The 24,096-nt window shown below is 40.6% G+C and overlaps 2 protein-coding genes across 3 annotated transcripts; one reads left to right on the top strand and one right to left on the bottom strand.

Annotated features, from left to right (window-relative positions):
* LOC311054669 (retinal rod rhodopsin-sensitive cGMP 3',5'-cyclic phosphodiesterase subunit gamma) lies at window positions 1-1,814 on the top strand (the record flags this gene model as incomplete). The annotated part of the gene is made up of 3 exons (XM_084070673.1): window positions 1-128; window positions 1,288-1,328; window positions 1,738-1,814. The coding sequence occupies 3 exons, from the start codon at window positions 1-3 to the stop codon at window positions 1,812-1,814; spliced, it is 246 nt and encodes an 81-aa protein (XP_083926799.1).
* Window positions 1,815-2,453: 639 nt separating this feature from the next.
* On the bottom strand, window positions 2,454-24,035 carry clcn7 (chloride channel 7). Of its 2 annotated transcripts, XM_084070924.1 has the most exons (25): window positions 23,793-24,035; window positions 22,976-23,053; window positions 20,003-20,068; window positions 19,237-19,302; window positions 18,651-18,783; window positions 17,753-17,862; window positions 15,211-15,291; window positions 15,029-15,091; window positions 14,696-14,779; window positions 14,363-14,456; window positions 14,033-14,097; window positions 12,572-12,688; window positions 12,272-12,326; window positions 11,487-11,547; window positions 10,444-10,585; window positions 10,173-10,266; window positions 8,680-8,852; window positions 8,234-8,285; window positions 7,627-7,754; window positions 7,028-7,113; window positions 6,607-6,739; window positions 6,152-6,211; window positions 5,510-5,686; window positions 5,046-5,126; window positions 2,454-4,532 (listed from the first exon to the last, which is right to left on the bottom strand). In XM_084070924.1, the coding sequence occupies exons 1-25, from the start codon at window positions 23,913-23,915 to the stop codon at window positions 4,446-4,448; spliced, it is 2,409 nt and encodes an 802-aa protein (XP_083927050.1). In that variant the 5' UTR covers window positions 23,916-24,035; the 3' UTR covers window positions 2,454-4,445. The 2 variants fall into 2 exon arrangements, with proteins under 2 accessions (XP_083927050.1, XP_083927051.1); XM_084070925.1 differs by lacking the exon at window positions 22,976-23,053.
* Window positions 24,036-24,096: the final 61 nt, after the last annotated feature.

Raw genomic sequence — 24,096 nt, 5'->3', positions numbered from 1 at the left:
ATGGCTGACGTCTCGACACCCACCAAGGTGACGTCAGGCCCTACCACCCCCCGCAGGGGACCCCCCAAGTTCAAACAGAGGATGACCCGACAGTTCAAGAGCAAGCCTCCAAAGAAGGGGGTGAAAGGGTAGAGAGCTCGAGTTTATCTACTTCCTGAAGTTCAAGATTCAATGCAAAATGTAGACATCAACTATTATGTCTCATAACTTTTTATTACAGTGGATTATGGTAGCTAATTTGTTGCTTGAGTCAAATCATATTTGGTAACACTTTCTATGAAGCCCATGTCTATGATGCATTATAAACATACTTATAACCATTATAATCTGTTTATAACACTAAAATTATAGTTACTAGACTGGCACCAGCCTACTCAGGAACAATGCCAGTCGAGAACGATGCAAGTTGGAAATGCATTGTACATTTCAGCATCTGTCTGTCTTTTATGCCCATATATGGAGTTCTGTGTCAGGCATGCCCAAATATGGAGTCTAGGCCAGTCTATGATGTCACATTGATGACATCAGCACACTCCATTCTATCGATATTTTTTCGAAATCCGCTGATTCGACCAACTTCCCACTCGGCGCATCACGCCCACGGGTCCTCACAGATACTCACGTTGAGTTTGAAGTCGGTCCCATATATAGGCTTGCCCATATATTGGCATAGCGTCAGATCGGCGGTTCTGGACAGCTGCCTGTCCGACCGACTTGACGCCCCGAGCACAGCAATCCCTCGGCGTGCACCGAGTTTGAAGTCGGTCGGTTTGACGGTTCTCAAGAGTCGAGATACATGAACTACATGCACACACGGACAGAGAGTTCACACATTTATAGTAGGATAAGTAGTAGTACGCATAAATACTCAATGCATTATAACAATCATAACACATTATAAACATTTTATGACTTTAAGGTCAGGTATCGTAATACTGCATATTTGCTCGTCACACACAGACCTTTTCTTTTGGCCTGGTATGTCATTATTATAAAAATACTATTGCTCTTGGTTCCTCAACATTGTGGCAGCAATAAGAACGATACCAATGCATTATGCTATAACAGTGATTATAATGCATTCTAAACGTATTACTATTACAACTAAGAGAATTATAGTATGTCCAGCAATGTTTTGTTTGCTTTTATGTATAACTATACGTGTTATAATGCATTATAAGTATGTTTATAATGTATTATAGACATGAGCTTCATAGAAAATGCTTTTATTAGCGAGCAATTTTATCCAGACCAGATCAATTCTGTCTTTGTTGTTGTTCTTTAAAGATTTGGAGATGACATCCCTGGAATGGAAGGGCTTGGCACAGGTGAGTAAAGCATCCTTTCCCAGTACTTTTTTGATTCTGATTCTCCATGTTTCCTACAGTAAATAACTGGGATTAGTTTTCAGGTACTTTTGACAAAGACTTAAGATTTGTGTTAGCTGAGCCTATTGACTGTATAATGTCAGATGAGTTGGGTTTGATTTGACAAAGCTGAATTCCCCCAAAAATGGTGACATGAAACTTTTGTCACTTGAAAATGTAATTCTCTTCCATTATGCCTTCACAGTGGGGTACCCCTAAAGTAACTTAAGTAATATATAGTAACAGTGACTGTTGATAGAATACAAATGTTAATATATTAAAGTCTTTATATACAGTATTACAGTGGTGTATGTGTTCCAATGTTATCATTTAGTAGACTGTGTTGCTACATCTTTTTTCTTTGGTCCAGATTACACAGTGGTTTGTCCATGGGAGGCGTTCAGCCACCTGGAGCTGCATGAACTGGCCCAGTATGGAATCATCTAATGATAGAGAAGAGAACCCATCACATTACCCTCCATCTGCATCCTGAAACAAAACCAGAGATTGGACCCCACATCTCTCTCGAATTCAGTGTGGGTGGCTTGTACATCATACATTCCACAATAACAATATATGAACCCAGGGCCCTTGGAGAATCAAGATGTTGACCCCCATTCAGCAAACAGGGGTTAGGTGGTGTAGTAAGGGAGCAACTTACTATGGCAATGTACTGTAGCTTTTCAGTGAATGAGTATGAAGTACACAAAAGAATGTGTTGAAATTGTCAGGCTTCAGCCTGTTGCCACTCGGATGTACGATTATATCGTCCTGTATATTTTATGCAGTGTTCTTATGCTGGTGGGTTGATCCATGTTATTGTCCCTGAGCTTTTGAACAGAGGGATTTTGAATATCTTTTTCTTTTGCTGTGATGCTGATAAGATTATTAAGTGTTACAGTATGTATGCCCAGTGTTATGCTGGTCTATGCGTCAGTTGTTGCTCTGATTATCCTGTGAGGATCTTGAACGTAGGTTTATGTTCTGAAGTCATTATGCAGAAGTGTCTAATAAAAAGTAAAATCCAATGAAAACGGGGGATGCGAGATCACTGTGTCATCAGACCGCCTCAACTCATGCAATAACTTAACTTTTACTATACTTTATTAGCTCACAAAAGGTTCATCAAGTGGTTATAAAATACAGCATACATTTTAACATCTACAACTGTACAAACAAAACAGCACAACTGAGTGCAAACGAGACAAAAACAATGATTTGAGGCGAAATGTAAAAACAATGAACAAAAAACAAAACAAACAATACACACAAGTGTAGTGGGGAAAAAACACACTGAAAACACAAATAGTAAAATGTTAATTATTATTTTCATATACACACTCAGGTGATCCTGGCATGGTCTATAAATGTCGATGGCACGCCTTATCTGGGTCAATTATCAAGAATTTAAACACATCATCGAATACTGTCAGTTAAATGCAAGTGACGTAAATAAAATAAAATGTTCACGGCAAAAAGGTTTTACATTCATAAAATCTTTTCTCATGGGTCACTTGAGGGTATTTCTCAACATAGTAAAAACTAAAATCTGTCTTCGATCTCAGTAGTATATCAAAGTGCAAATATTTTGTGGTGATACAAACTTCTGGAGGTTTGAGTACAAATGTGTTTAATGGTGCTGATGATAAACTAGGAAGAGAATCATAATTCTGTGTTAATGTGTTCCCAAAATCGTGTCCCAACAGTTCTGTTTCCCAGGTCTACGTCATGATATCCGTGGCTGTAGCCAATTCTATCAATCGCTCTCCATCAAAAACAACAATCAAGTGACATAATTTAAAAGACAAATAAGAGACACATCCATTAAGCATAAACTCTTCTCTCAAAGCACTTGCCAATAAAAGAAGCATCTTGACACTTGAAGGTTTTGCACCCAGTATGTTGAAAATGAAATGGAACTACTGTATGGGGAATGGGACTAAAGCCCTTTGCCATTCCATTGTAAATTACAAAACCCTTCAAGGCCCACCAAATACACCCACCCGCCCCATATTGAATCTTAAGAGAAAGACGAGACTACATTGTACGTCAACAATGTAACAACAATAAATAAAAGCATCCTCACTCACACAGTGCAAAACTAAATTACATAAAAAAGTGGATGTGCTGATATCAGCTGAGCCAGAGTGCTCTTGAATCCACCCTGTTTAATGGAATTAAATCTATGAACACAAACATTAACCTGTGTTTCTTTGCACCCTATGTAACAAGAGTGGCAAGAGGTTTGAATGAACCTGGTTTCCAGAGTTGAATTACGTTTTTTTACGTTTTGCAGAGAAGATTCTTATAGAGGACCCAGGAGTCAAAAGCAAACTTATTTTTTTCTTTACATTTGACTTCCAGCCTACAATTTGGGTAGTTTGTTAATTAATGATCCCTTCATGTGTTCATATGCCTTCTCCTACGGTCCACAAATAAAAACAACGGACATGTTTTCTGAAAGGTCAACCTGTCTTGTCCAGACCGGTACTTGTTCTCAAAACAATAAACATACTCAGTAAAGTCAGTGACCCATGACCCATCCATGAATAGGTTTCATAACCACAGAGAGTCAAGATTTGTCCACCTGGGTAAAAAAAAAATAGTGGGAAATATTCAGAACCATTCGACAGGGAACGACAAAGACATTCTTGGCAAGTTAATTCCACCGCACTTCAGGTGGTGTTTTTAACCATATATCCCGACCATTTCCATGCATATTTTACTGTCCACACCTGGCCGTCTGTGGAAACAAACGATGTCCTTGTGTTGTCATGGTGTCCGTTTTGGCATGGTCTCTTGAACCACCACAGAGTCCATGGGGAGTGCATAGCTGGAGCTGAGAAGTAGCTAGGCAACAAGTGACCTCTGTAATCCATGGGAATGAGTGTTTGTGTTTGAGGTGTGTATCCGTCTGGTATCTAAGTCAATCACTTACATGTTTAACACGAACAACACTCGCGTGTTGTTCGTGTGTGTGTGTGTGTGTGTGTGTGTGTGTGTGTGTGTGTGTGTGTGTGTGTGTTTGTTTGTTTGTTTGTCTTGGCATCCAAGTCCATTGCACATTATCTGTGTCTACTATGTTTGTGCCAGCTGTAGTTCTTCCAGCCCATGTTTGCCCAGATGGTACCTGGCCAAGTCCTTCCTGGTCACCAGACCAACCACCTTGAGAAGAAGGGAAAAATACATTCATCATCATCATCCTCAACATACCAGTTGTATGATATATATGATATGTGGTAAGTCACTCTGGATTAAGAGCGTCTGCAAAATGCCTAAATTGTAAATCATCCCTGTCGGGTGGAAACCTCATATGTCCAAAACCTTTCAGGAACTTTTCAGGATTAAAATTCAAAAATGGCAAAAGTAGCAGATCTACGATCTTCCGGATGTGCTACTTTTGTGTGACGCTGATTTATGAAAAAACACAAAAGGTTAAAATATGGAGATAAGAGGTTTCTGCCCGCCAGCAACGGAATTGTATGAGGATCAAAGCATTTGGTCTCACTCATCAGATGAGACACCCAATGCTATCCTGCTATCCACACAACACCAAAAGTTCTATATGCACATACTGTATACCAAAATGCACACATCTACTACGTTTGTGCACACACAACGCTAGCGCACAAACAGTGAAAGACGAATGGATGCACACACATCGCACACAGTACTTACCCGGTTCTCGTCATCCACAACGACTAGATGTCTCAGTCCCAGTGCTCTGAACAGCTTGAACACACGAGGCAGAGATGTCTCCTACACACACACACACACACCAGAGAAGCGGGGTTTACCCTTGTTCATCAAAGATTACCTACATAAATTTAGCATAAACTGCAAAATGCATACTGTAGGTGTATTACAATATGTTTCTTTGGTAAAAATCTAAGCCGTGTGTGGGTCTGTATTAGCGTGGAAACCAGACGAATATTTTCTTTAATTCGCCGCTTGGAAATGCAGGTTCCACACAGAGATTCCAGACTAATATCTACGCAGTGACATGCAGTATACCTGGTATATATCTAATGGGAGAGAATAAGGTGTATGCATGTACGTAAGTAATTGTGGAACAGTGTAATGCATGTGCGCCTGTGTGTGTGTGTGTGTGTGTGTGTGTGTGTGTGTGTGTGTGTGTGTACCTGTGGTACAGTGTAAGGCGTAGGGTTCATGAACTCTGTGAGGTCCATCATGCACTCTCTCTCATCTTGGGAGACGTGGATACTCTGGATGGGAGGGAAGCGGGGGTACGCATCCCTGAAGTCCTTCAGCTGCAGCTTCCTGTGGGTTAGCCTGGACCGAGCCAGCTCCACAAACACCTGCAGAGTCAGTCACACACACACACACACACACACACACACACACACAGTGTTTTTAATACTTTGTGCTTTATTTTACTGTCATTTTAGGGTCTTCATTAATCACATAGATTAACCAAATAATAAAAAATTAAAAGATTAGTATGTTATGAAAATAATTGTTTCCTAAAATATATAAAGAATTGATATGAATCTGACTAGTTTCAGAAGTGTAAGGACAGTATATAAAACAATTTAAAAGCGAGCAGTGATTTCACATCCTGACGTCAATTGATGTACAGTATATTAAAATATCTGGGGGACGTGTAGACACTCTCCGCTGTCACACATACAACACACAATACTACATAACACTAACCCAACGCAGCACAAACATGATTCAGACAGATTCTCTCTCTCTCACACACACACACACACACACACACACACACACACACACAGCGGGGGAGACAGCACACATCTCACCTTGTGTTTGAGCAGAACGATGAGCTGAGAGCGAAGTATGAGACCACAGAGCTTTGCTGGCTGAGAGAGAGAGAGACAGGAACAGGTGATGGAGGGGTATGTGTAAGAAAAGGAAATCCATTTTCAGCAGTGGTTAACCTTGAATGATCAACCCAGGTTTATATACTGCATTCTGTAGACATACTGTACGTATTTATCCAGTACACTATATTCTATTATATATAACCTTCCAATTGGACAAAGCTGACCGGTGTTTAAAAACATTCTATAAAAATAACGTTTCACTTGACTACCATTTGGCCTCAACTTAAAATGTTTTCCACAATGAAATGCGTAAACCTAACTAACCTAACTTAACTATTTCACTTTAGTACAATCACACTGAAAGGAATGGGAGTCTCTCACTTCTCCCGATCAATCAATTGAGGGAAAAGCCGCTGAAACTAGAGTGGTACCTCGTCGCTACCGGTGATGTGCACGACGACGGGGAAACCGTTATGATTGGTGGAGGTGTTGCTAAGGACATCTACGATGGTTCCCACTTTCTCTAGCCTGTTGAAACATGTTACTGGAGAACTCTGTACCTCCCTGGGGATGAAAGACAGAAAGGGGGGACAAGGGGACAAAATGATGAAGAGATAGAGGAAAGAAATGTATGACAAGGAGGATGATGGAGGAAGTGAAGATAATGCCGTGAAAAGAGAGAATGAAAAGGTGATAGTGAGAGAGGAAGGGATGAAGAGAAGGGGGAAATAAATATTAAACAGAGAAACCAACACATATTTGTTCATCTCTGTGAAGTTGAAATGTAATTCGTCCAATCAGAGAAGGTCTTACATCCCTCACTTGCTATGAGCCAATCAGAGAAGTTGTTACCTTGCCGTCAGCCAATGAGATGTGGCTGGGGCCTCCCAGTGTAGGAAGGGAACACTCTGTAGTTTAATGTGGAGGTCATATATGCCCTGGAACACAAACACAAGAGATCACACACACTGGTCCTCTGTGCATGTGTGTCTGCATAGCATACTAGCTAAATAAACAGGTGTTCCACCAAGTCATCTACTATCAGTGGTGCCAGTAATGGTGTGTGTGTGTGTGTGTGTGTGTGTGTGTGTGTGTGTGTGTGTGTGTGTGTGTGTGTGTGTGTGTGTGTGTGTGTGTGTGTGTGTGTGTGTGTGTGTGTGTGTGTCTGTGTGTCTGTGTGTGTGTGTGTGTGTGTGTGTGTTTTGCATACAAGCGTGAGGCTGTGTTTCAAACAAAGCATTTTTCCCCGCTGAAATGCAAGGCGCTCTCCTAAAAAGGCTTACAAACGCCAAGAGTTGAAAATATTTCTAAATATTTCTGTAAAAAAATATTTACGGTGCACTGTAAATACGCAGAGCTCCTATTGGAGAACAATTCAAAATATACGGTGTGCTCAGGAAGAAATGCCTTGGCGGACACAGCCCCTGAGAGTCTCAGCCCCCTCAGCTCACCTCTACAAAGTAGTCTCCAACTATCTTGGCCGTCATGAGGACCAGCATGATGGGGAGACCGTACGTGACATTTCCTGTGGCCTCCACCATGATGACCGTCAAACTGAGGGTCATCCTCACAATACCCCCTGCAGGGTGAAAGGCAGCATTACAGCTAATACATTTACATTGAGGGTTATTTATTATATTACTCGCTCGCCAAGGGGCGCTCTTCCCATAGGTGAGACATCTCGCTCATAATACTCAAATAACCGGAGTTACGTTCGTAACCTATAGTTTTCCTGTATACTCAGTACAGGACACATAATCCAGTCTTTATTCCTGTCAAAGAGTCCTTAAGCAAAACAGCAAAATGATATAGAAACTGAAGACCAGTGAATTATTATATAGTACAAGTCTAGACTCTGTCTGAATCACATGCCTGGTCCAAACTGGCCACGGCAGTATCATCCCTTCATCCTGTTACATTAGCCATCAAACATGAGGTCATGCCCGATTCGTACATAATTATAAGTTGTGAGTTTGTAGGCTTGCTACTTTTAACATGTGACCCTGTCATATGACAGACTATAAATGAAGCATCATGCTGTAATATGGTGAAACTCACCGAGCTGTGATGCAGCTCCAATCAAGGCATATTTACCAGGGTCCGCCCAAATCTAAACACACAAACAAATGAATGTAAACAACAAAGGAGAAAATGTGGAATATTTAAGTCCAACATTGGGGTTTAGGTTTAGCATAATTTTCACACCAAAAAAATCGAAAGCAGTGAGGATGAGACTAAAAAGTAAAAACATGTCAAATAAAATAGTACATGATCAAATTATAATGACATTATCTATAACTTTTTAATAATAAATAATGAAATAATGGCATATCAAAAGTGTGTGTGTGTGTGTGCGTGCCCATTTATGGCCAGATTACAGGAGTGATATTTGATTAGGCATTTTGCCACATGAGCCCATACATCCAAAGGCAAAGTGTGTTGCATTTTCCTCTGTACCTCAGGTACAGTACTACAAATACACACGACCACACACACACACTCACAGAGTCTTGGGGGCTTATGTCGGCCAGCAGTATTCCAAACAGCCTCCCCCAGGCTGCGCCGATCAGGAGAGAGGGGATGAAGACTCCTGCAGACACAGTCAGCCCGTACGTCCAGCAGGCCAGGAAGAAGTAGGTGAGAGTGAACATGCCCAGTGTCAGAGGGTTGTACGTACCTGGAGGACATGAGAGGAAACACAAAATGCAGAGGGAATCACACTCACATCACAAAGAAGAGAGGTCAGCTATCAACATGCTCAGGATCAAAGGATTGTAGGTGGAAGGACGACAGAGAAGGGAAGAGATACAAAAAAAAAAAGATAGGCAACAGGAAGATGGAGAGAGGGAGAAGAGAAAGATAGAGGTTGGTCAGAATGTCCTTGTTAACACATAACACATACTTAGTATTTACAGTACCTACAGCAAGCTGTTAAAAGAAAACTTACAAGCCTGCTTGTGCGGAAACTTGTTTCCAACATAGTGCTTTCCTCCTGAGGTCTCGATATGAACACAGATTTGTGTTAAATAATTCAGGTAATTTAGGCCGTCCATCCATAATTCAGACACAATGCATTGCGAGCTTGTAGATCTGCTATTTTTGCTGTTTAATATTTTGAAAATATTTGAAAAAGAGAGAGGAAGACCAGAGGTCCATTGTGGAGGAGGTTTGTTGAATAGAGAGAGAGACATGTGGGTTGTACAGCATATAGTAAGGAAGTTCCTGGAAGAAAAACTGATCAAAATTCAGGGGCATGAAGGCACACAGAGGAGTGAAATAAATGAGGAGACCAACAAGAGGAAGTGTGGTAGCCAAGGTCTCCTGCCAGGGTCATCATTGGTAGCAGCAGTGTGAATCAACTCGGTTAAAGTTTTGCTAAAGTGAACGCTACCTGCATTGAATTGAAGAAGGGCATGGCAACCTGGAAGAGTTTTTATGTTGTATCCTCCAGGGATGCAGTTTAGACAAGACTGCAAAACTGCAATTATTTTAAAATGAAAATGTCTTGCGAAACGATGGAATATGACCAATTTCTCATTAAAAAAGGTTGGGTAAGCGATATTTTTTTGTTAAATAAGTATTAAATACCTCTATATTCTGATAGTCCTAATTGAGTAGAGTGTCTGTTCAGTAAGGGGAGTCTCCCTGTCTCTCCAGCTCGCACAGGATACAGATTAAACAAGTGAAATTGGAAGTGGTGACACAAAGAAATGAGCAGATAATTTTTTTTTGGAACAGTATAACATTTAAGCTGATAAATGGGTACTCTCTCTCCCCCCATAAAATGTATTTTCTGTTTATTAAAGAGGTGGAGAGATGGGGAGTCTCCTGTTACTGAACATACACTCAGTCTATAGCATTGAGTACTATCAGAATATAGTGCTTTAACCTTTTAACAAAAAAACTTTTTGTTTTAACCAAAGAATATCACTTACCCTACCTTTAATCTTGTATGTATACATATACACACATCCATCCATCCATCACCTCTCTTTACCTGGCTGGTTATGGAAGAGACTCCGGACACTTCTCTCAGGGGTGTTGAAGAAGGCTGTTGCCATAGAGTTGTACTCTCCATCTGCACAAAACAACTGTTATTGGAGAGAGGGACAGATAGAGGGGAGGGGGCAGGCGGGAGAAGATGGAGAAAGAAAAAGGGTCAATGAGAGAATCAAAAGAAAAACACTGTATTGATATCATTGGCCAGTTTGTTTTCCAGTGTGTGTGGTGTGTGGTGTGGGTGTGTGCGCGCACGTGCGTGTGTATACCTGCAGAGGGTACTCCTCAGAGTGATCTTGTGCCAGTGGTTGACAGTCATTGGAGAAGTAGATCATAGCAAAGGACACGGTTGCCGTCACCGCAGCAACCAGCATAGCCTCCATCACCTGGAGACATGGCCGGTGCACGTACCTGGAAGAAGAAAATGGCATGCACGTTCACTCATGCTCATGAAAATTCATGCCTGGGTGTGCAGACCAGCCACTGCCAATGTGAGTGGTGCTCAGTTCCTCTTTTCACTTTAGTTGATTCTAACATTGTGATGGCCACAAGTTTGACAGCCCTCATTTAAATGATTATTTTAGTGATAATCATGTCCCCAAACCAGGAAGTAACAGTGGTATTTTTTAGCTCTGTAGGAGGCTATATAAGAGAGTCTGTCGGTCTATGTTCGTCTGTTCAGAGCTAAAGTCACAGCGCCAAATGTTTTGTGCACAGTACCAGTGTTTTTCCTCAAACGTTTTACAATTAAAAAAACATATTTTACTTGAATTCATACTGGACATCAATGGGGCTCGGATCAGGCTGAAAAGTCCTACATCATATAGATAAGTCATAGATAAACACACATACTGTAGCCACAAAGTCTGAGATCCACATGAAGACATGTCCTTCCTATGTGGATCTCAAGATCCACATGATTAGAGTTTTAAGATAATTCTCCTCCCACACGACTATATGTTCTGTTGCAGTGGTTATTGTTGGCATTCTAGAGCATTGATTCATGCTGGTATACTTCCGCAATGTGTCATTACTGTATGTTCATGGCTTTGTTGGTGTCGTATTGGTGTTATTCTTGCTAGACGCTTGTGGCATAATAATGCATGTTACCAAACACTTTCCTATGTCAAGCACACAATTGGATTTACCACAAGATCACACAACACAGTTCAGAACTCACGACAAACCAACATTCATTGTCCTACCGCGTTAAAACAAGTTTCTTGGGGGAACATTTTATGCTACATGTATTAGGCACTTGTCTTGGGCACTAAACGGTTCCCCCGTCCAAGAACAACGGTAAAAGCCTTACCGTATCCTGAATATGGTCAGCCAGTAGTTTAAGATGTTGAACAGGGCTCCCAGCAATCCACCTGCCGGTTAAATGCATTGTTATCAAAATATAACCTGTTGTAAATATAAATGGTTCACAAAACACAAGTAGAGCACATAAAAGAGCAGAATGAGTTGTGAATAGTGTCAGGACAGATAAATATAAAAAAAAGTAAACATTAGCACTTTGCCCTATGGGGGTGGGGTAAACTCCACTGGCACTGCTGTTTTTTTCCCATCCTACCAAATATTTTACATAAACCCAGTGTGTCCTTGTCATTCTAGCTCTCTCTAACTCTTGGTGAGATCGAGGTGGAACATGAGGTGAATGCAATTAACAATACAAAACAAGGCAGGGTGGATGAGCTGCAATGAGGCGCAAAGAAGCAGTGCAGGACAAAACTGGATGATCAGTCAGCATGGCGGCCATATGCGCCTCCTGGTGTCGAGAGGATAAGTAAGTAATGATGGAAGACTAGTGGTGCTAGTGACTATGACCTAACAGGGGACAGGCTTTTCCTATTTAAACCTGTTCACTGGTATTCAATTAGTTTAGTGATGACCCATGCCAGCATGTGCATGAAGAAATATATTTGCTATTTGACTCAGTACTAAAAAAGTTTGTGTCTCTCTACTGCAGAACACTGTCGCCTGCTGGCGGTCTGAGTTTTTCCATCCAAACTCCCTATAAGAGCTATTACTAATATGACAGAGGAGGGTTTTTACCTATGGCTCCCATAACGATGAAAAGAGAAGGGTTTTTACCTATGGCTCCCATAACGATGAAAATAGGAATCTCATAGAGGTTATAGGCCACACTCTGAAACAGAACAACAGATATTTAACTTTGCATTCACAGGTAAAACTGGTAACACATTCAGAGACCGCAGTCATGATATTTAACCTCCTATACTGAAACATGTGTGACACTCACTAATCTCTGACTATTCTTTGGGTACATTTTGAAGAAGGATAAATCATAACTATTTAGAATATATATCAAATATAAACATAATACAGTGAGCATGTATTAAATCATTTAAGCTGTATTATAAAGGCTCTCACATCACTCTCAAAGCGCCCAAAGTTGATGAGACCAGGGTTGGACAGGTCTCCCGGCTTACTATGGTAGATACTCAGGAAGAAATTCAGAGTGAAGGTGGAGATCATGGAGGCAAAGAACTGGAGATGGAAAAGAGAGTAAAAGAAAAATTGTAAGAAACAAAGAGTCAGGACTGGACTTCTCTGCCCCATCTTCTCCACTGCATACGTTTCATGTACTCCTCTGGTTGAAGAACAGATTAATTTCATCCCCCTTTCCTCCATTCATCTATCCTTCCTATTCACTCTCCTGTCAGTATCTGGTTAAAGAACCAGTTCCATCTTCTAATTAATTAATTAATTAATTCATCCATCCTTCCTTTCTGCATTCACTATCCTCCATGTCAGCATCTGGTTGACGCCTATCCTGAGTCTATTCCAGTGGTTCTCAACCTGTGAGAGTGAAGATATTGCAAGTGGGGCCCCAAATAATTAGCAAAACACTAAGATTTGACATTAATATAAAAAAATATATATATGTGAAAAAGTATATTACATTAGTTCCATTGATCCAAGCCGGAACACAATCGATTGATTGATCATAACATCCTCTGAAAATGTACATGGCCCACCCACCAAATAATAATAATAATAATAAATCATTTATAAATTAATTGCAATGTAAATATTGTAACCATGTTTTGCCATAATGTTACAAATATAGGCAGTGATAAAGGTTGTGTTCTGTGCAAATTTAACTAGAATAATAACGTGTGTGCGCGCCATTGACTGAGCCTAGAGAAGGAAAGTCAGCTGGAGCCTGAGTTTCTACACAATTACAGTCGACAACGAGTCACACTTGTGTGTGCGCACGCACACACACACACACACGGGAGCGAGCGAGCTGGCGTTATATTGTTATACAACTAGATGGCTTGGCAGAATCTAGTTACCATTCAATTATACGCAGCGATCTGCCAACTAGATTCTTTCACGTGCTTTTGTTTACTTCATGGTTTACTTCCCAGTAGCTCTGCTTCCTATGGGTCTGTTGTCCAATCAGAGGCTGAATAGCCTGATACATTATGCAGTGCATTGCCGTCACCAGGGGTCACGCTATGTATATATATAGTACAGCCTTTAAAGAGGTCCTGATTGGCGTGTCTCTGATGATGCGACATGATACCCGAGTCACGTGCCAAAACCAAACCTGCTTTCACTGAGAGGGCGGTTTTAATGCCAGTTTTGGTGGTAAAAATCCATATTAAGGCTTCAGAGAAAAGCAGAGAGCCAAAAACCACCAGGATTTTCATAGAAAAGGTTCAAAAACGAATAACATGATTTTGGCTGGACTGGGCCTTTAAACACATGTTAAGTGGTCAGATGGGTGGGCTGCAAATGCTTTTGAGATTTTAAAGTGGGCCCTGATCAAGAAAGGTTGAGAACCACTGCTCCATTTACCCATTCACTCATTTAAGTACTCACTATCCTCCATGTGAGCATCTGGTTCCAGAAAGAAGCTCCCTCCTCCAGGGAGAACAAAACACCACCTGCATCGGAGACAAGCATCACCACAGTTCAATGGAATACAACCACCATTTTATATGATAATAAGATCTTAATAAACGTGATGTTTGCAACAAGACTGCCAGAATTTTCAAATATTAGTCTGTGTCCACTATTTCATTTTCCTGTGTGTGTGTGTGTGTGTGTGTGTGTGTGTGTGTGTGTGTGTGTGTGTGTGTGTGTGTGTGTGTGTGTGTGTGTGTGTGTGTGTGTGTGTGTGTGTGTGTGTGTGTGTGTGTGTGTTTTTACCGACTGGTGCTCCAAAGGCAGCAGACACACCAGCAGCAGCTCCAGCAGACACAAAATCTCTTTTCTCTGTGTCCCTCCGAAAATATTCAAAGATCTAAACACACATGTACACTTATATAAACACATGCCACACACATGGATAAACCCCTTATATAATGCACACATTAATAAAACACATTTCTATGGTTACTGTAACTTCCCTCAATAAAGCACAAGTTTTCACATTCACCCCCCCAAAAAGTGTGTGCATTACACAGTTTCAGTCTCAGCTGCAAAGTCACTTGAAACACACATGCACGCACACACACGCGCACACACACACCCCTGCAGTACCTTGAAGTCTCTTTTCAGAGAGGTGCTCCTACCCTGAGAGACCCCTGCAGCTACAACAGCACCAGAGTGAATCATGGGACCTTCCTGAGGAATTGTGGGACAAACAAGCAGACAAAAAAATAATCAGATCAGGTCTCTCTTAAAAACATTTTCCAAGACTTTCCTGGATTTTAAAGTAAATATAATAAGACACCATTTTGTTATGGAATGTGGTGTCTTCGGGGACTAATAAATGAGCCACATTTCCCTGAACAGCATGACATCACATATAATCCTAATCTAGCAAAACCATTTAATTGACATCACACCTGTGACTATTACATACATGCTTACCTTTCCCACTGCCAGGCCTCCAGCCACAGAACAGATAACACCAAACACTTTTACCAGCAGGGTCTATAGAACACACACACATAATGTGAGAGCATGAATGCAATTTCTTTCTGTTCATTATGCATTGGTTAAAGTAGTTGTTCTTACAGTGGTGTGTGTGTGTGTGTGTGTGTGTGTGTTACCTTGAGTCGTACGACCCTGGGAACCTTCACTCCATTCAGGTAGCATTTTATCTGTGGTATACCACTCCCAGCTGCAATTGGCTAAAGAAGGGAGAGGGAGCAAAGAGACCACACGAGGAAGAGGAGTTCCACAGAAATGGTCTGTTGAGATCAGTGATGAAGAACTTGAATGGCCTGCACATAGGCCTGACCTAAACTCCAGCAAACATCTTACGGTAGCAACTAGTGAAAAGCCACCTCAGTAAAGTGTATAGTGCTATAGTAGAAACGTGGAACAAACTCCAAATCGATGCCCATGATTTGCTCAAAAATGTTTTCCACAAAACTGATAGCACAGAATTGTCTAGAATGTCATTGTAGTTGTAGCATTTAGATTTCCATTCACTGGAACCAAGGGCACTAATTAGAAGGGGTATCCACTGTCTTGACATTTCACTGTCTGTGACAGTACGTATATGACGATATTTGTGTAAAAAGCAAAACATAAAACATACTGTAAATGCTGAGCTGCTGGTGATAGTAGTCACCAGTGCTGTAGTCTAGGTTTTTTCAGACGGTATACCATAATTATTCCGTGGCGCAAGCACACATATACGTGCACGGTCACAGAATGAATTCCTGTGGTTACAGATTTTTTTTTAAAATTTCGGTTAGAGTATACTGCGTACATAGCGTATACTGGTAGAACACACCACTGGTAGTCACTGTAGCTTGTATGACATTGTCTAAACCAAAATGCTGTCTCTAGTCTCTAATATGCAATAACTAATAATAGTCTCAGCTAGATTTAAATACTGGCCAATATAATAATTGATAGAAAACCAACAGACATAAGGCAATACACGCCCGTCTTCCATAGATTCAGCATCCCAATGACACTTGTTGCAGTGGCAGATACTGACACGTCAGGGGGCGGAACGGAGATGATGTGTGGGTGGTGGTGGCAGACTGGCAGTTGAATAAAATCATGCGACTAATAAACTGCTTTTACAGTTGGAAAAGGTCATTTCATAGCTATATGTGGTAATATTTTCATGATTCCATCTCTAGGAGAGGGTATTTTTGACAGCAGTGAAAATCATACCTTCGGGATTTCTAGTAACCTGGTCTATAGTAATACATTGATGCTGCGCAAGCCTAAAAAACATGTATAAAAACCAGGTATGTGTTCAGGAAAGTTGAAAACAAGATGCAGGAAAACTGGAAAAGACTAGGAGTTATGTGCATCAAAATTATGTGAAATTAAAATATACAAACGGGTGACAAATTAAAGGAAAAACCAACATAGTGTCTTAGTAAAGTGTTGGGCATTTTGATGGTGGTGGTCAAGAGAGACTTCTAACATGTTAATCCTAAATCTCCCATCAGTGTTCAACTGGTTTGAGATCTGGTAGCCTCGATCTTCAGGCTTTTATTTTTTATTTTTGCTAAAAAATAAAAGCCTGGAGCAGCGAGTCGATCTTACGGACATAGGAAGTGGGAGTCATCCTCAACCAACCAGAGTGCAGGGGGCGTCGCTCCAAATGTTATGCGGAGCGGGGCGGGGGTGACGGACAGATCGGTGAACCAAAGGGATCCCACGCATTCTCTCTGTTAAACCAACCCCTCTATGCCAGATATCAGACACGCTAGGGCAGTCTAAGATCTGGTGACTGCAAAGTCTATAGCCTATGATTCACATAATTTTCATACTCATCAATCCATTAACCCCTGTGCCTTGTGGATGGGGCACCATCATCCAGGATGAGACCACTCCCATCGTGATAGAAGTGTTTCGTTTATTTGCAGAGGCCCTTGCCTCTAAGGGCACAAGTAGACCCAAACTATTCTGGGAAATTGGCCCTACAGCATAACAGAGCCACCAGACCCCTTCACATAGGGTAAAGCAGTCGGTAGCACCATTCCCCTTGCGCATGCCACACATGCACTCACCCACTTGGGTAGGTGTGCATTTATCTTTGTAATGACGGCTTTATACACTGACTGCAACCCTACTATAACATTCCTCTTTATGTAGATGTTGACAAGATTGTTCTTGCTAACGTCCTACTCTTTTACAGTTTGAACCTACTAATAAAACAGAGGTGATGGAATTCATTTGAAAGATATCAGCAGCTAGTCATGATGATATTGGTACTTACATTTCAGTGTTACTATATTATTAAACCACCTACACATATTTTCAACTTGTCACTGCAAACTGGGGTCGTTCTAACCAATTAAAAAATTGCCAAAGTTATCCCTTTCCATAAATTTGGGGATCCAAACCTTTATAATAATTATCTATTTCAGTGATACCATGTTATTTTTTTCTAAAATATTGGAAAAACTGATAAAATAAAATAAAATAATATTGTACCACATACAGTAAATGAACTCAATATTGTGTATACTATGTTAACAGCTGTATTGCATCATACAGCATTTGCCTTTGTTATATTTCTCCACTCATTTATTCAGGGGTTCCTTTATTTTGCCAAATAGCTAAAAATTACATGAAAATCACATCCCTGTTGAGAACATTTCTGTTTGTCGGTCTTACCTCAAAGAAGGCAACTAGGATGGCTCCCACCATGACAAAGGCAGAATTCAGAACAGCCCATAGGATGAGAGAGATGGATAGGCCACCCACCTCTGTAAACTTCTCAATGTCTGGAGGAGTCAAAGGTCAAGGTAGTACCTTACAGAGTTAGGGAATCATGCGATTGGGAAGCTGACTTAGCTAATGACTAAACCAACAGTCACACTGGAGTACAGTTATGATCGATCAAGCATAACCTCACACATCTAGATGGATAATGCATAACAAGTGGTACACATGATAAATAAATTAAATCTATAATTGTCTACAGTTCTACTGCACCACAGATGCAGGATAAATCGACAATGGCGTCCACTGTAAGGCTCGCAATGAAATAGGATTTTTTTTTCACCCTTGGTATGAACCGTGGAGAGGACGGTCAGTTTGTTTGGATTACCAAGCGAGCTGATTGGACAAAGAGGCTTTTCATTACACAGCCCAGGCCGGTAGACAGAAAAGGTCCAGTCACACTATTGAATCAAACTAAGTAGGGCTGCAAGTATCCGTTATCTTCTTAGCGATTACTTTTATAATTGAGCCACATTAAGTCCTATTTTATACTTTGTCGTACACTGTCATGCGAAAATAGTCATTCAACAAGCTCACAATGAGTCACAGTGCACGCTTCAATTGGTGTCAAAGGGTTTTTCACAATTCCAGGAAATTCCTTAAAACGTTTCTGTATATAACGTGTCAATAGTGTTAATTCTCAACTGGTTTCACACTGGGACCCCAAAATGTTGCACTGACCATCAAATCATGACTGAACATATTAAATAACATGATATTACTCTGTTCAGGGACCGTGTCGGGACAACTTGCAACTCGTTTTCGGGTGTTAAAGAGTATTTAAGGATGCTCTGTTTGACCACTTGGTACTTGACTCCAGCCAGCTCCTCCACTGCAATGTCTATAAAGCAGGCAATGAGACCTGTCAGGAACCCAATCAGACCACACACCACCCAGCGACTGATCTCCAGACAGCGGAAACCCTAGGAATACAACAGAGAGATAGATGGTGTGAGAGAGAGAGATGGAATGTGTGTGGAGGGGGTTAGAATAGAGAGAGAGTACAAGGGCATAAGAAAAGGGGTATAAAAGAACATGTACGTGGAAAATGTGTAAAAATGTAGTTAATTTCCCCTGCAGTATCAATGAAGTTCTATCTGATTTAGATTTTTTTATTGACAATAAAGCATTATGCACAAAACATCTGATTGCACATTTTTGGCGAAAAGGATGACACAAAAAAAGCCCAAAGGCTTATTTCCATTGTGGTCCTAATTGGTGGCGTTACAAGGGGGTAAATAAAATACAGTTACCGGTACAATCAGGACCAAGTGGTAATAAGAAAACTCTTTAAGGAGGACTAAAAGCTACCTTTTACCTTTATCCATCTATCTACAGTAATATACATTATACACTGTGTTACCAGCAGCACTTACAATGTAGCTCATTCTCCTCTCCTCCTCCAGGAACAGCTGGTTCTCACTGTTATCATAGTCCAGACTCTGGAACAATTTACAAATTACAATTTAGGCATTTAGCAGACGCTCTTATCCAGAGCGACTTACAATAAGCAAGGTAATCACATACAATATAGTGAGACAGTGTAGTGTCTCAGGAAACTTGGATCCCTGGTAAACCAAGAACCTAGCATCAGTTTTTTAGACAATATAAAAAATGATCAGTACATTGAAAGTATACGATACCAGGTAAACAATCGACCTAGCATCTGTTTAAATAACATGCCATCTAAATTACATTCTTAACATTATGGTAAAGAAAAACATGCCTAACAACACACATACATTCACACACAAAGAACATTCGATAACAATTATGATTTATTTATTTTCCAAAATTCCATAATAATAATAATAATAATTTAAAATAGTTCATAGTCAGGCCCTGGTTGGCTCAAACAATCAATGCTCAACCACATAACCACAACATCCTGTATTTGATTCCTGGCATAGGACTTGTGTTGCATGTCTTCTCCTCTCAGTTCCTCACCATCTGTCATATTCACACAGTGGCCATTTAGTTTTCACATCACATTCTGGGGTGGGTGAGAAACCCCACCCTGATGAGGTGACATAAAAGCCAACCGGCTGCTGTGTGAATAATGGTCAATCTTCACTCCTCACTTTCCTGATTCAAAATTTCAAAATAAAGCAATGACAACATAAATGAGGCTGTTTTGTTTACCTCGTATTTGAGTGAGAGCAGCTTCTCATTGTGAGGGATCTCTTTGGGTCGGCCCCTCAGCGAGTCCTGAAAGAAGAGAATCAGAGTACAAAGGTAAAACATAGAAACTAATCTATGAGCACTGGCCAATGGAAAAACTGAAGACTGAAGCAGAAGACTAGGGAGAGAAGAGAAAGTCATCAAAGTCGCAGAAATCAAAGTGAAGGTACAGCAAGAGTCATGACGGAGTATAAATGAGGCCTAAGTGTAAAGCAGCTGGTCAGCCATCATTTTGATGAACAACAATATGACTGGGCCATACTGTTTTCAGCAGTTCTATACTCCGAGCTGCAGTATGTAAGAATATTTCCTGTCACCACTAGTATTTAGTCAGAGCTTGCGCTCTCCAAACAAGAGTTTATTGAGGTGTAAAGTATCTTTTTTATTTAATCACCATTTGCATTTTCAATCACTGCACTCCTGTTTCATTATGCACAATTAAACTACCCTAGAGACAGTGGGAAATGTATAATTACATTTTCATTTAAATTAAAAAAATCTTTAAATCCATGACCATGATGATTACACCAAGCATAACTTTCTGAGATTTACACACTGCAGCTCTAAGGATCTGTGCAGTAAAAGCAGAAAAGGCATTTAGGTCAATGAAGCGATTTTACATGACTGAGCCATATAAAACTACTGTGACGACAACATGATGTTACACCAGTGTTCCCAGTTCTTAGTTTCATTTTATAGACAGGGCAGAAAGGCCCTGTCTTTTACTTTTACTTACACCAAGTAACAAGACATTAGACAACTCAAATAAAACCAAAAGTAAAATAAAATTCATATAAACAGGATTATAGTTTCTGCTGTGTTGAACTATAAATCTGTTCAGCCTGTTCACATGACTGATTGAGGAAACACTGGTGCACATAACTCCAGTAAGGCAATCCTTACAAGCACACAAGACAAAAACGATAGGCTATAATTGACATGCAGGGCATTAAACGGGCCGACATCGCATCATACAGTAAGCACATGCATGCGCTCAGACGGTGCAATTCATATTGTCATGCACGGGATATTATCATGCATGGGAACAAAATGTACAGTATCATATCACTAATAAGTCATCTTAAAGCTAGGTCATTCCGAAAAGCTACAGTAGAGGTAGCTTAGTGATGAAACTAATGGTGTTGGACTTAAAGGCCAATGGGAGTGATCCAACAGCCAAGAGACTCAAGCTGCATTTACTTGGCTGTGCGGCGCTTCTTTCAACGTAGCCTAAGGAACAGTATTTGAATTCATACTGTGTATCATCAGCTTTATGGCGATCCTTATCGTAGCTCATTATAGCGTTTGTCTAATCTATAAGTACCGCTCAGAAAGGAATGCTGCCGGGTGCTAGCGCCAGAGGATATTTTGGAAAGCAAAAATAAGTTGTCAGAAACTGTATTTATTAAGTGTAAAATATAAATACACATTTGGCGGGTGTCGGGTGCTGACACTCGCAAATAAAAGTAGTGTTTAATAGTGTGTAGAGAAGTTTTCAAAAACACATTTATGTGCAATTGTTGTGAAAAAATATACCAGTGAAAGATCAAAAAGAAATGTGTTTAATTGAAATAATTAATTACAGAATGACTTTAACATTGTCATCTAAGGAACAACTTTTTGGAAACATTTTAAGAGTTGCGATTGCTTTTTGGGAGACTAGTGAATCAAGCTACATGTATAATCTGGCAACATTTGTACCTACAGTACCAGCCAACATTACATAGTACTGATCTGAACAAGGGTTAGACACACAGTCAACCATTTTAGATTCCAATTTCTTCCACATAGCCTACTTGTGGGCAGGGAGGGACCGGTTTTGAAAAGCCAGTGACCCATCTTTGGTACCATACCCTGATTTGGAAGAATCAGTACAGTATGTGTACTGAAGTACAGTATGTGTACTGAGGACTTTAAGCACATGGTTTACAATCATTCATCTTGTGCAATGTGTCATGCTGGAAACCATTAGACTGGTTTATTTTCCACCCTCGTGCCTTTAAAACGCAGTGGATGAGTCAAATTCACTGCTCTTCTCTTCTTGTCCATTAAGTCCCTGTTCCTTTTCTTGGTGGATGCGTTTATTTTATATAGGCTATTTTGAAAGTACGAGAGGTGTCAATTTGATCAAGCTTACTGGGTGGAGTTACAAGTCTCTAACAGTTATAATGTACCCAACACTAAAAGTCTGTAAGACTGAATTAATGAAAGCTTAAGTCTAGGCTAAAGGGGAACATTTAAGTGGCTGAACTGAAAGAAGGTCTTTACAGAGGCCTACTATTAGTCTATTACTATATCATAAATCAGTTTACGCATACAAGCCAGGTCGGTCTTGCTGTATAAGGCTACTCAAATAATCATGTGCAAAATGATATATTGCAACTTTCCAGTAACATATTCTAATCTTTCACATAAAAGAGCTGCTATAGTTGAAATCAGTCAAAGTATTTACATTACTTGGAGTCTTGGACACACTTCCTCAAAGTCTAATACGCATGATTAATACCGTAGCCTAATAGTGATCATTATATCCAGAGGAATAATCAGCTATAGCCATGCAGGCCTAGTCTTGTATTTGTGAGTTGCATACTGCTGGCACTGGTCTTTATTTCTTCCCGACTGACTAACGAAATAGTACATTATCCTTTAATTCAGCCGTAAATCCAATGTTCACACCACTTGACTGGTATAATTCACAAATATAATATTGGTGGAACTTACCAATACTGTAAATAGTGCCTGGCAATTTTGTCTTAGATACCAACAGTGTAAGTGAAGGAGAGGCTGTTTATCCAATCAACTACTGTACAATAAATTACATTAAAGATTTCAGGTCTATAAGAGATGCACATGAATGTTCTTTGAGGTAGATGATGTGATTGGTAAACAGACAGAACGGAGATGGAGACAGCGGATCCGGACTTTAGACTTTACCTCATCCGATGTCATCTCCTCCTCCAAATCCACCGTGCTGAGTCTGCCTATGTGAAATAAACTGCCTCCTCCAGGCAGCTAACAGACCAAAGACATTACACACCTAAGCAAAATGACATATATGGCTATGTGTAGCACTTTGCAAGTTAACACTTAAACAGTCATTGCTACTTAAGCATGGATGATTGGAGCAAAGGGTTTCAATGTACACGTTTGGGGACACATTGTGCTTAAGTTATTATGTTATACTAAATGGCCATGATACTGTGAAACACAGGATGTAGGTCATTAGCCTGGACTATTTGATTACATGTTGACTGACCCAACCAGGTCTGCCTGGCTGTACTGTACTGTGTGTCTGTAAAGGAGGAAGCTGGTATTTCCACAATTTCTGTTTCAATGACACTACTGGTTGACTTAGCTATTATGTCATCACCAAGTGTCTTTTGTACCCGAGTAACCTGACAGTTTTTAATTGTACTCCAAGTTCCTCTAGGAATCTATAGTTATTCTTCACTCGTATCAGCTGCAACTGTTACTCATGCTGTTGGCATGCGTTGTGTTTGCTCTCATACAACAGTTACATGATGCATGCCTTGGAAAACTCAAAACCAATGCTGGACAGGGCACTGCCACTCGCCTTAAGTCAGGGGAATGCCATGAAATTAGTCAAACGCATTCATAACATTTTATTGTTTTTTGTTTTGTTTTTCTGCAAAAAAAAAAACATGACACAGCATTTTCATTGAAGTCTAACGTTCCATGAGTCAGTCTGTCAGCTGGGATGCTAACTAGCTAGCCAACATGCTAACGTTACCTGTCTGGAGTACCGGGGCTGTTCAGAGCCGTTGAGCAGCGGTGTTCCTTCCCCTCCTCCGGTCGCCCCGCCGGACTCGTCCGTCCGACTGGACCACGACACTTTCTTGGTGATGTTGGCCATGGCAGCCTCCAATACACTCTCGCAACCCCTGCAATAATTTGTCAAATGCAACTGTTGTAGCTAACTATTAAACTCCTGTCATTTTCTCAGCTCCCCATGACCAACACAACATCAGCAGGTCTCGTGACGCTTAGTATGGGTCCCATGCGTGGCCAAAAATGTTTTACGCCGACTTCTGGGT

The sequence above is a fragment of the Gymnoscopelus microlampas genome (genome assembly GCF_963454915.1).
Source record: "Gymnoscopelus microlampas genome assembly, chromosome: 11".
NCBI lineage: Eukaryota > Metazoa > Chordata > Actinopteri > Myctophiformes > Myctophidae > Gymnoscopelus > Gymnoscopelus microlampas.
The sequence above is the reverse complement of the archived record's forward strand: the minus strand, read 5'-3'. Positions and strand labels throughout refer to the sequence as shown.

What these genes read in the sequence shown, in the direction of transcription:
- clcn7 (XM_084070924.1), bottom strand. Translation starts at nt 23,915, where the DNA reads ATGGCCAACATCACCAAGAAAGTGTCGTGGTCCAGTCGGACGGACGAG. An exon ending in AGCCCCGGTACTCCAGACAG is followed by an intron (nt 23,054 to 23,792) that starts GTAACGTTAGCA and finishes TTGGTCTGTTAG; the next exon opens with CTGCCTGGAGGAGGCAGTTT. An exon ending in CGCCTTACACTGTACCACAG is followed by an intron (nt 5,127 to 5,509) that starts GTACACACACAC and finishes GTGTGTGTGTAG; the next exon opens with GAGACATCTCTGCCTCGTGT.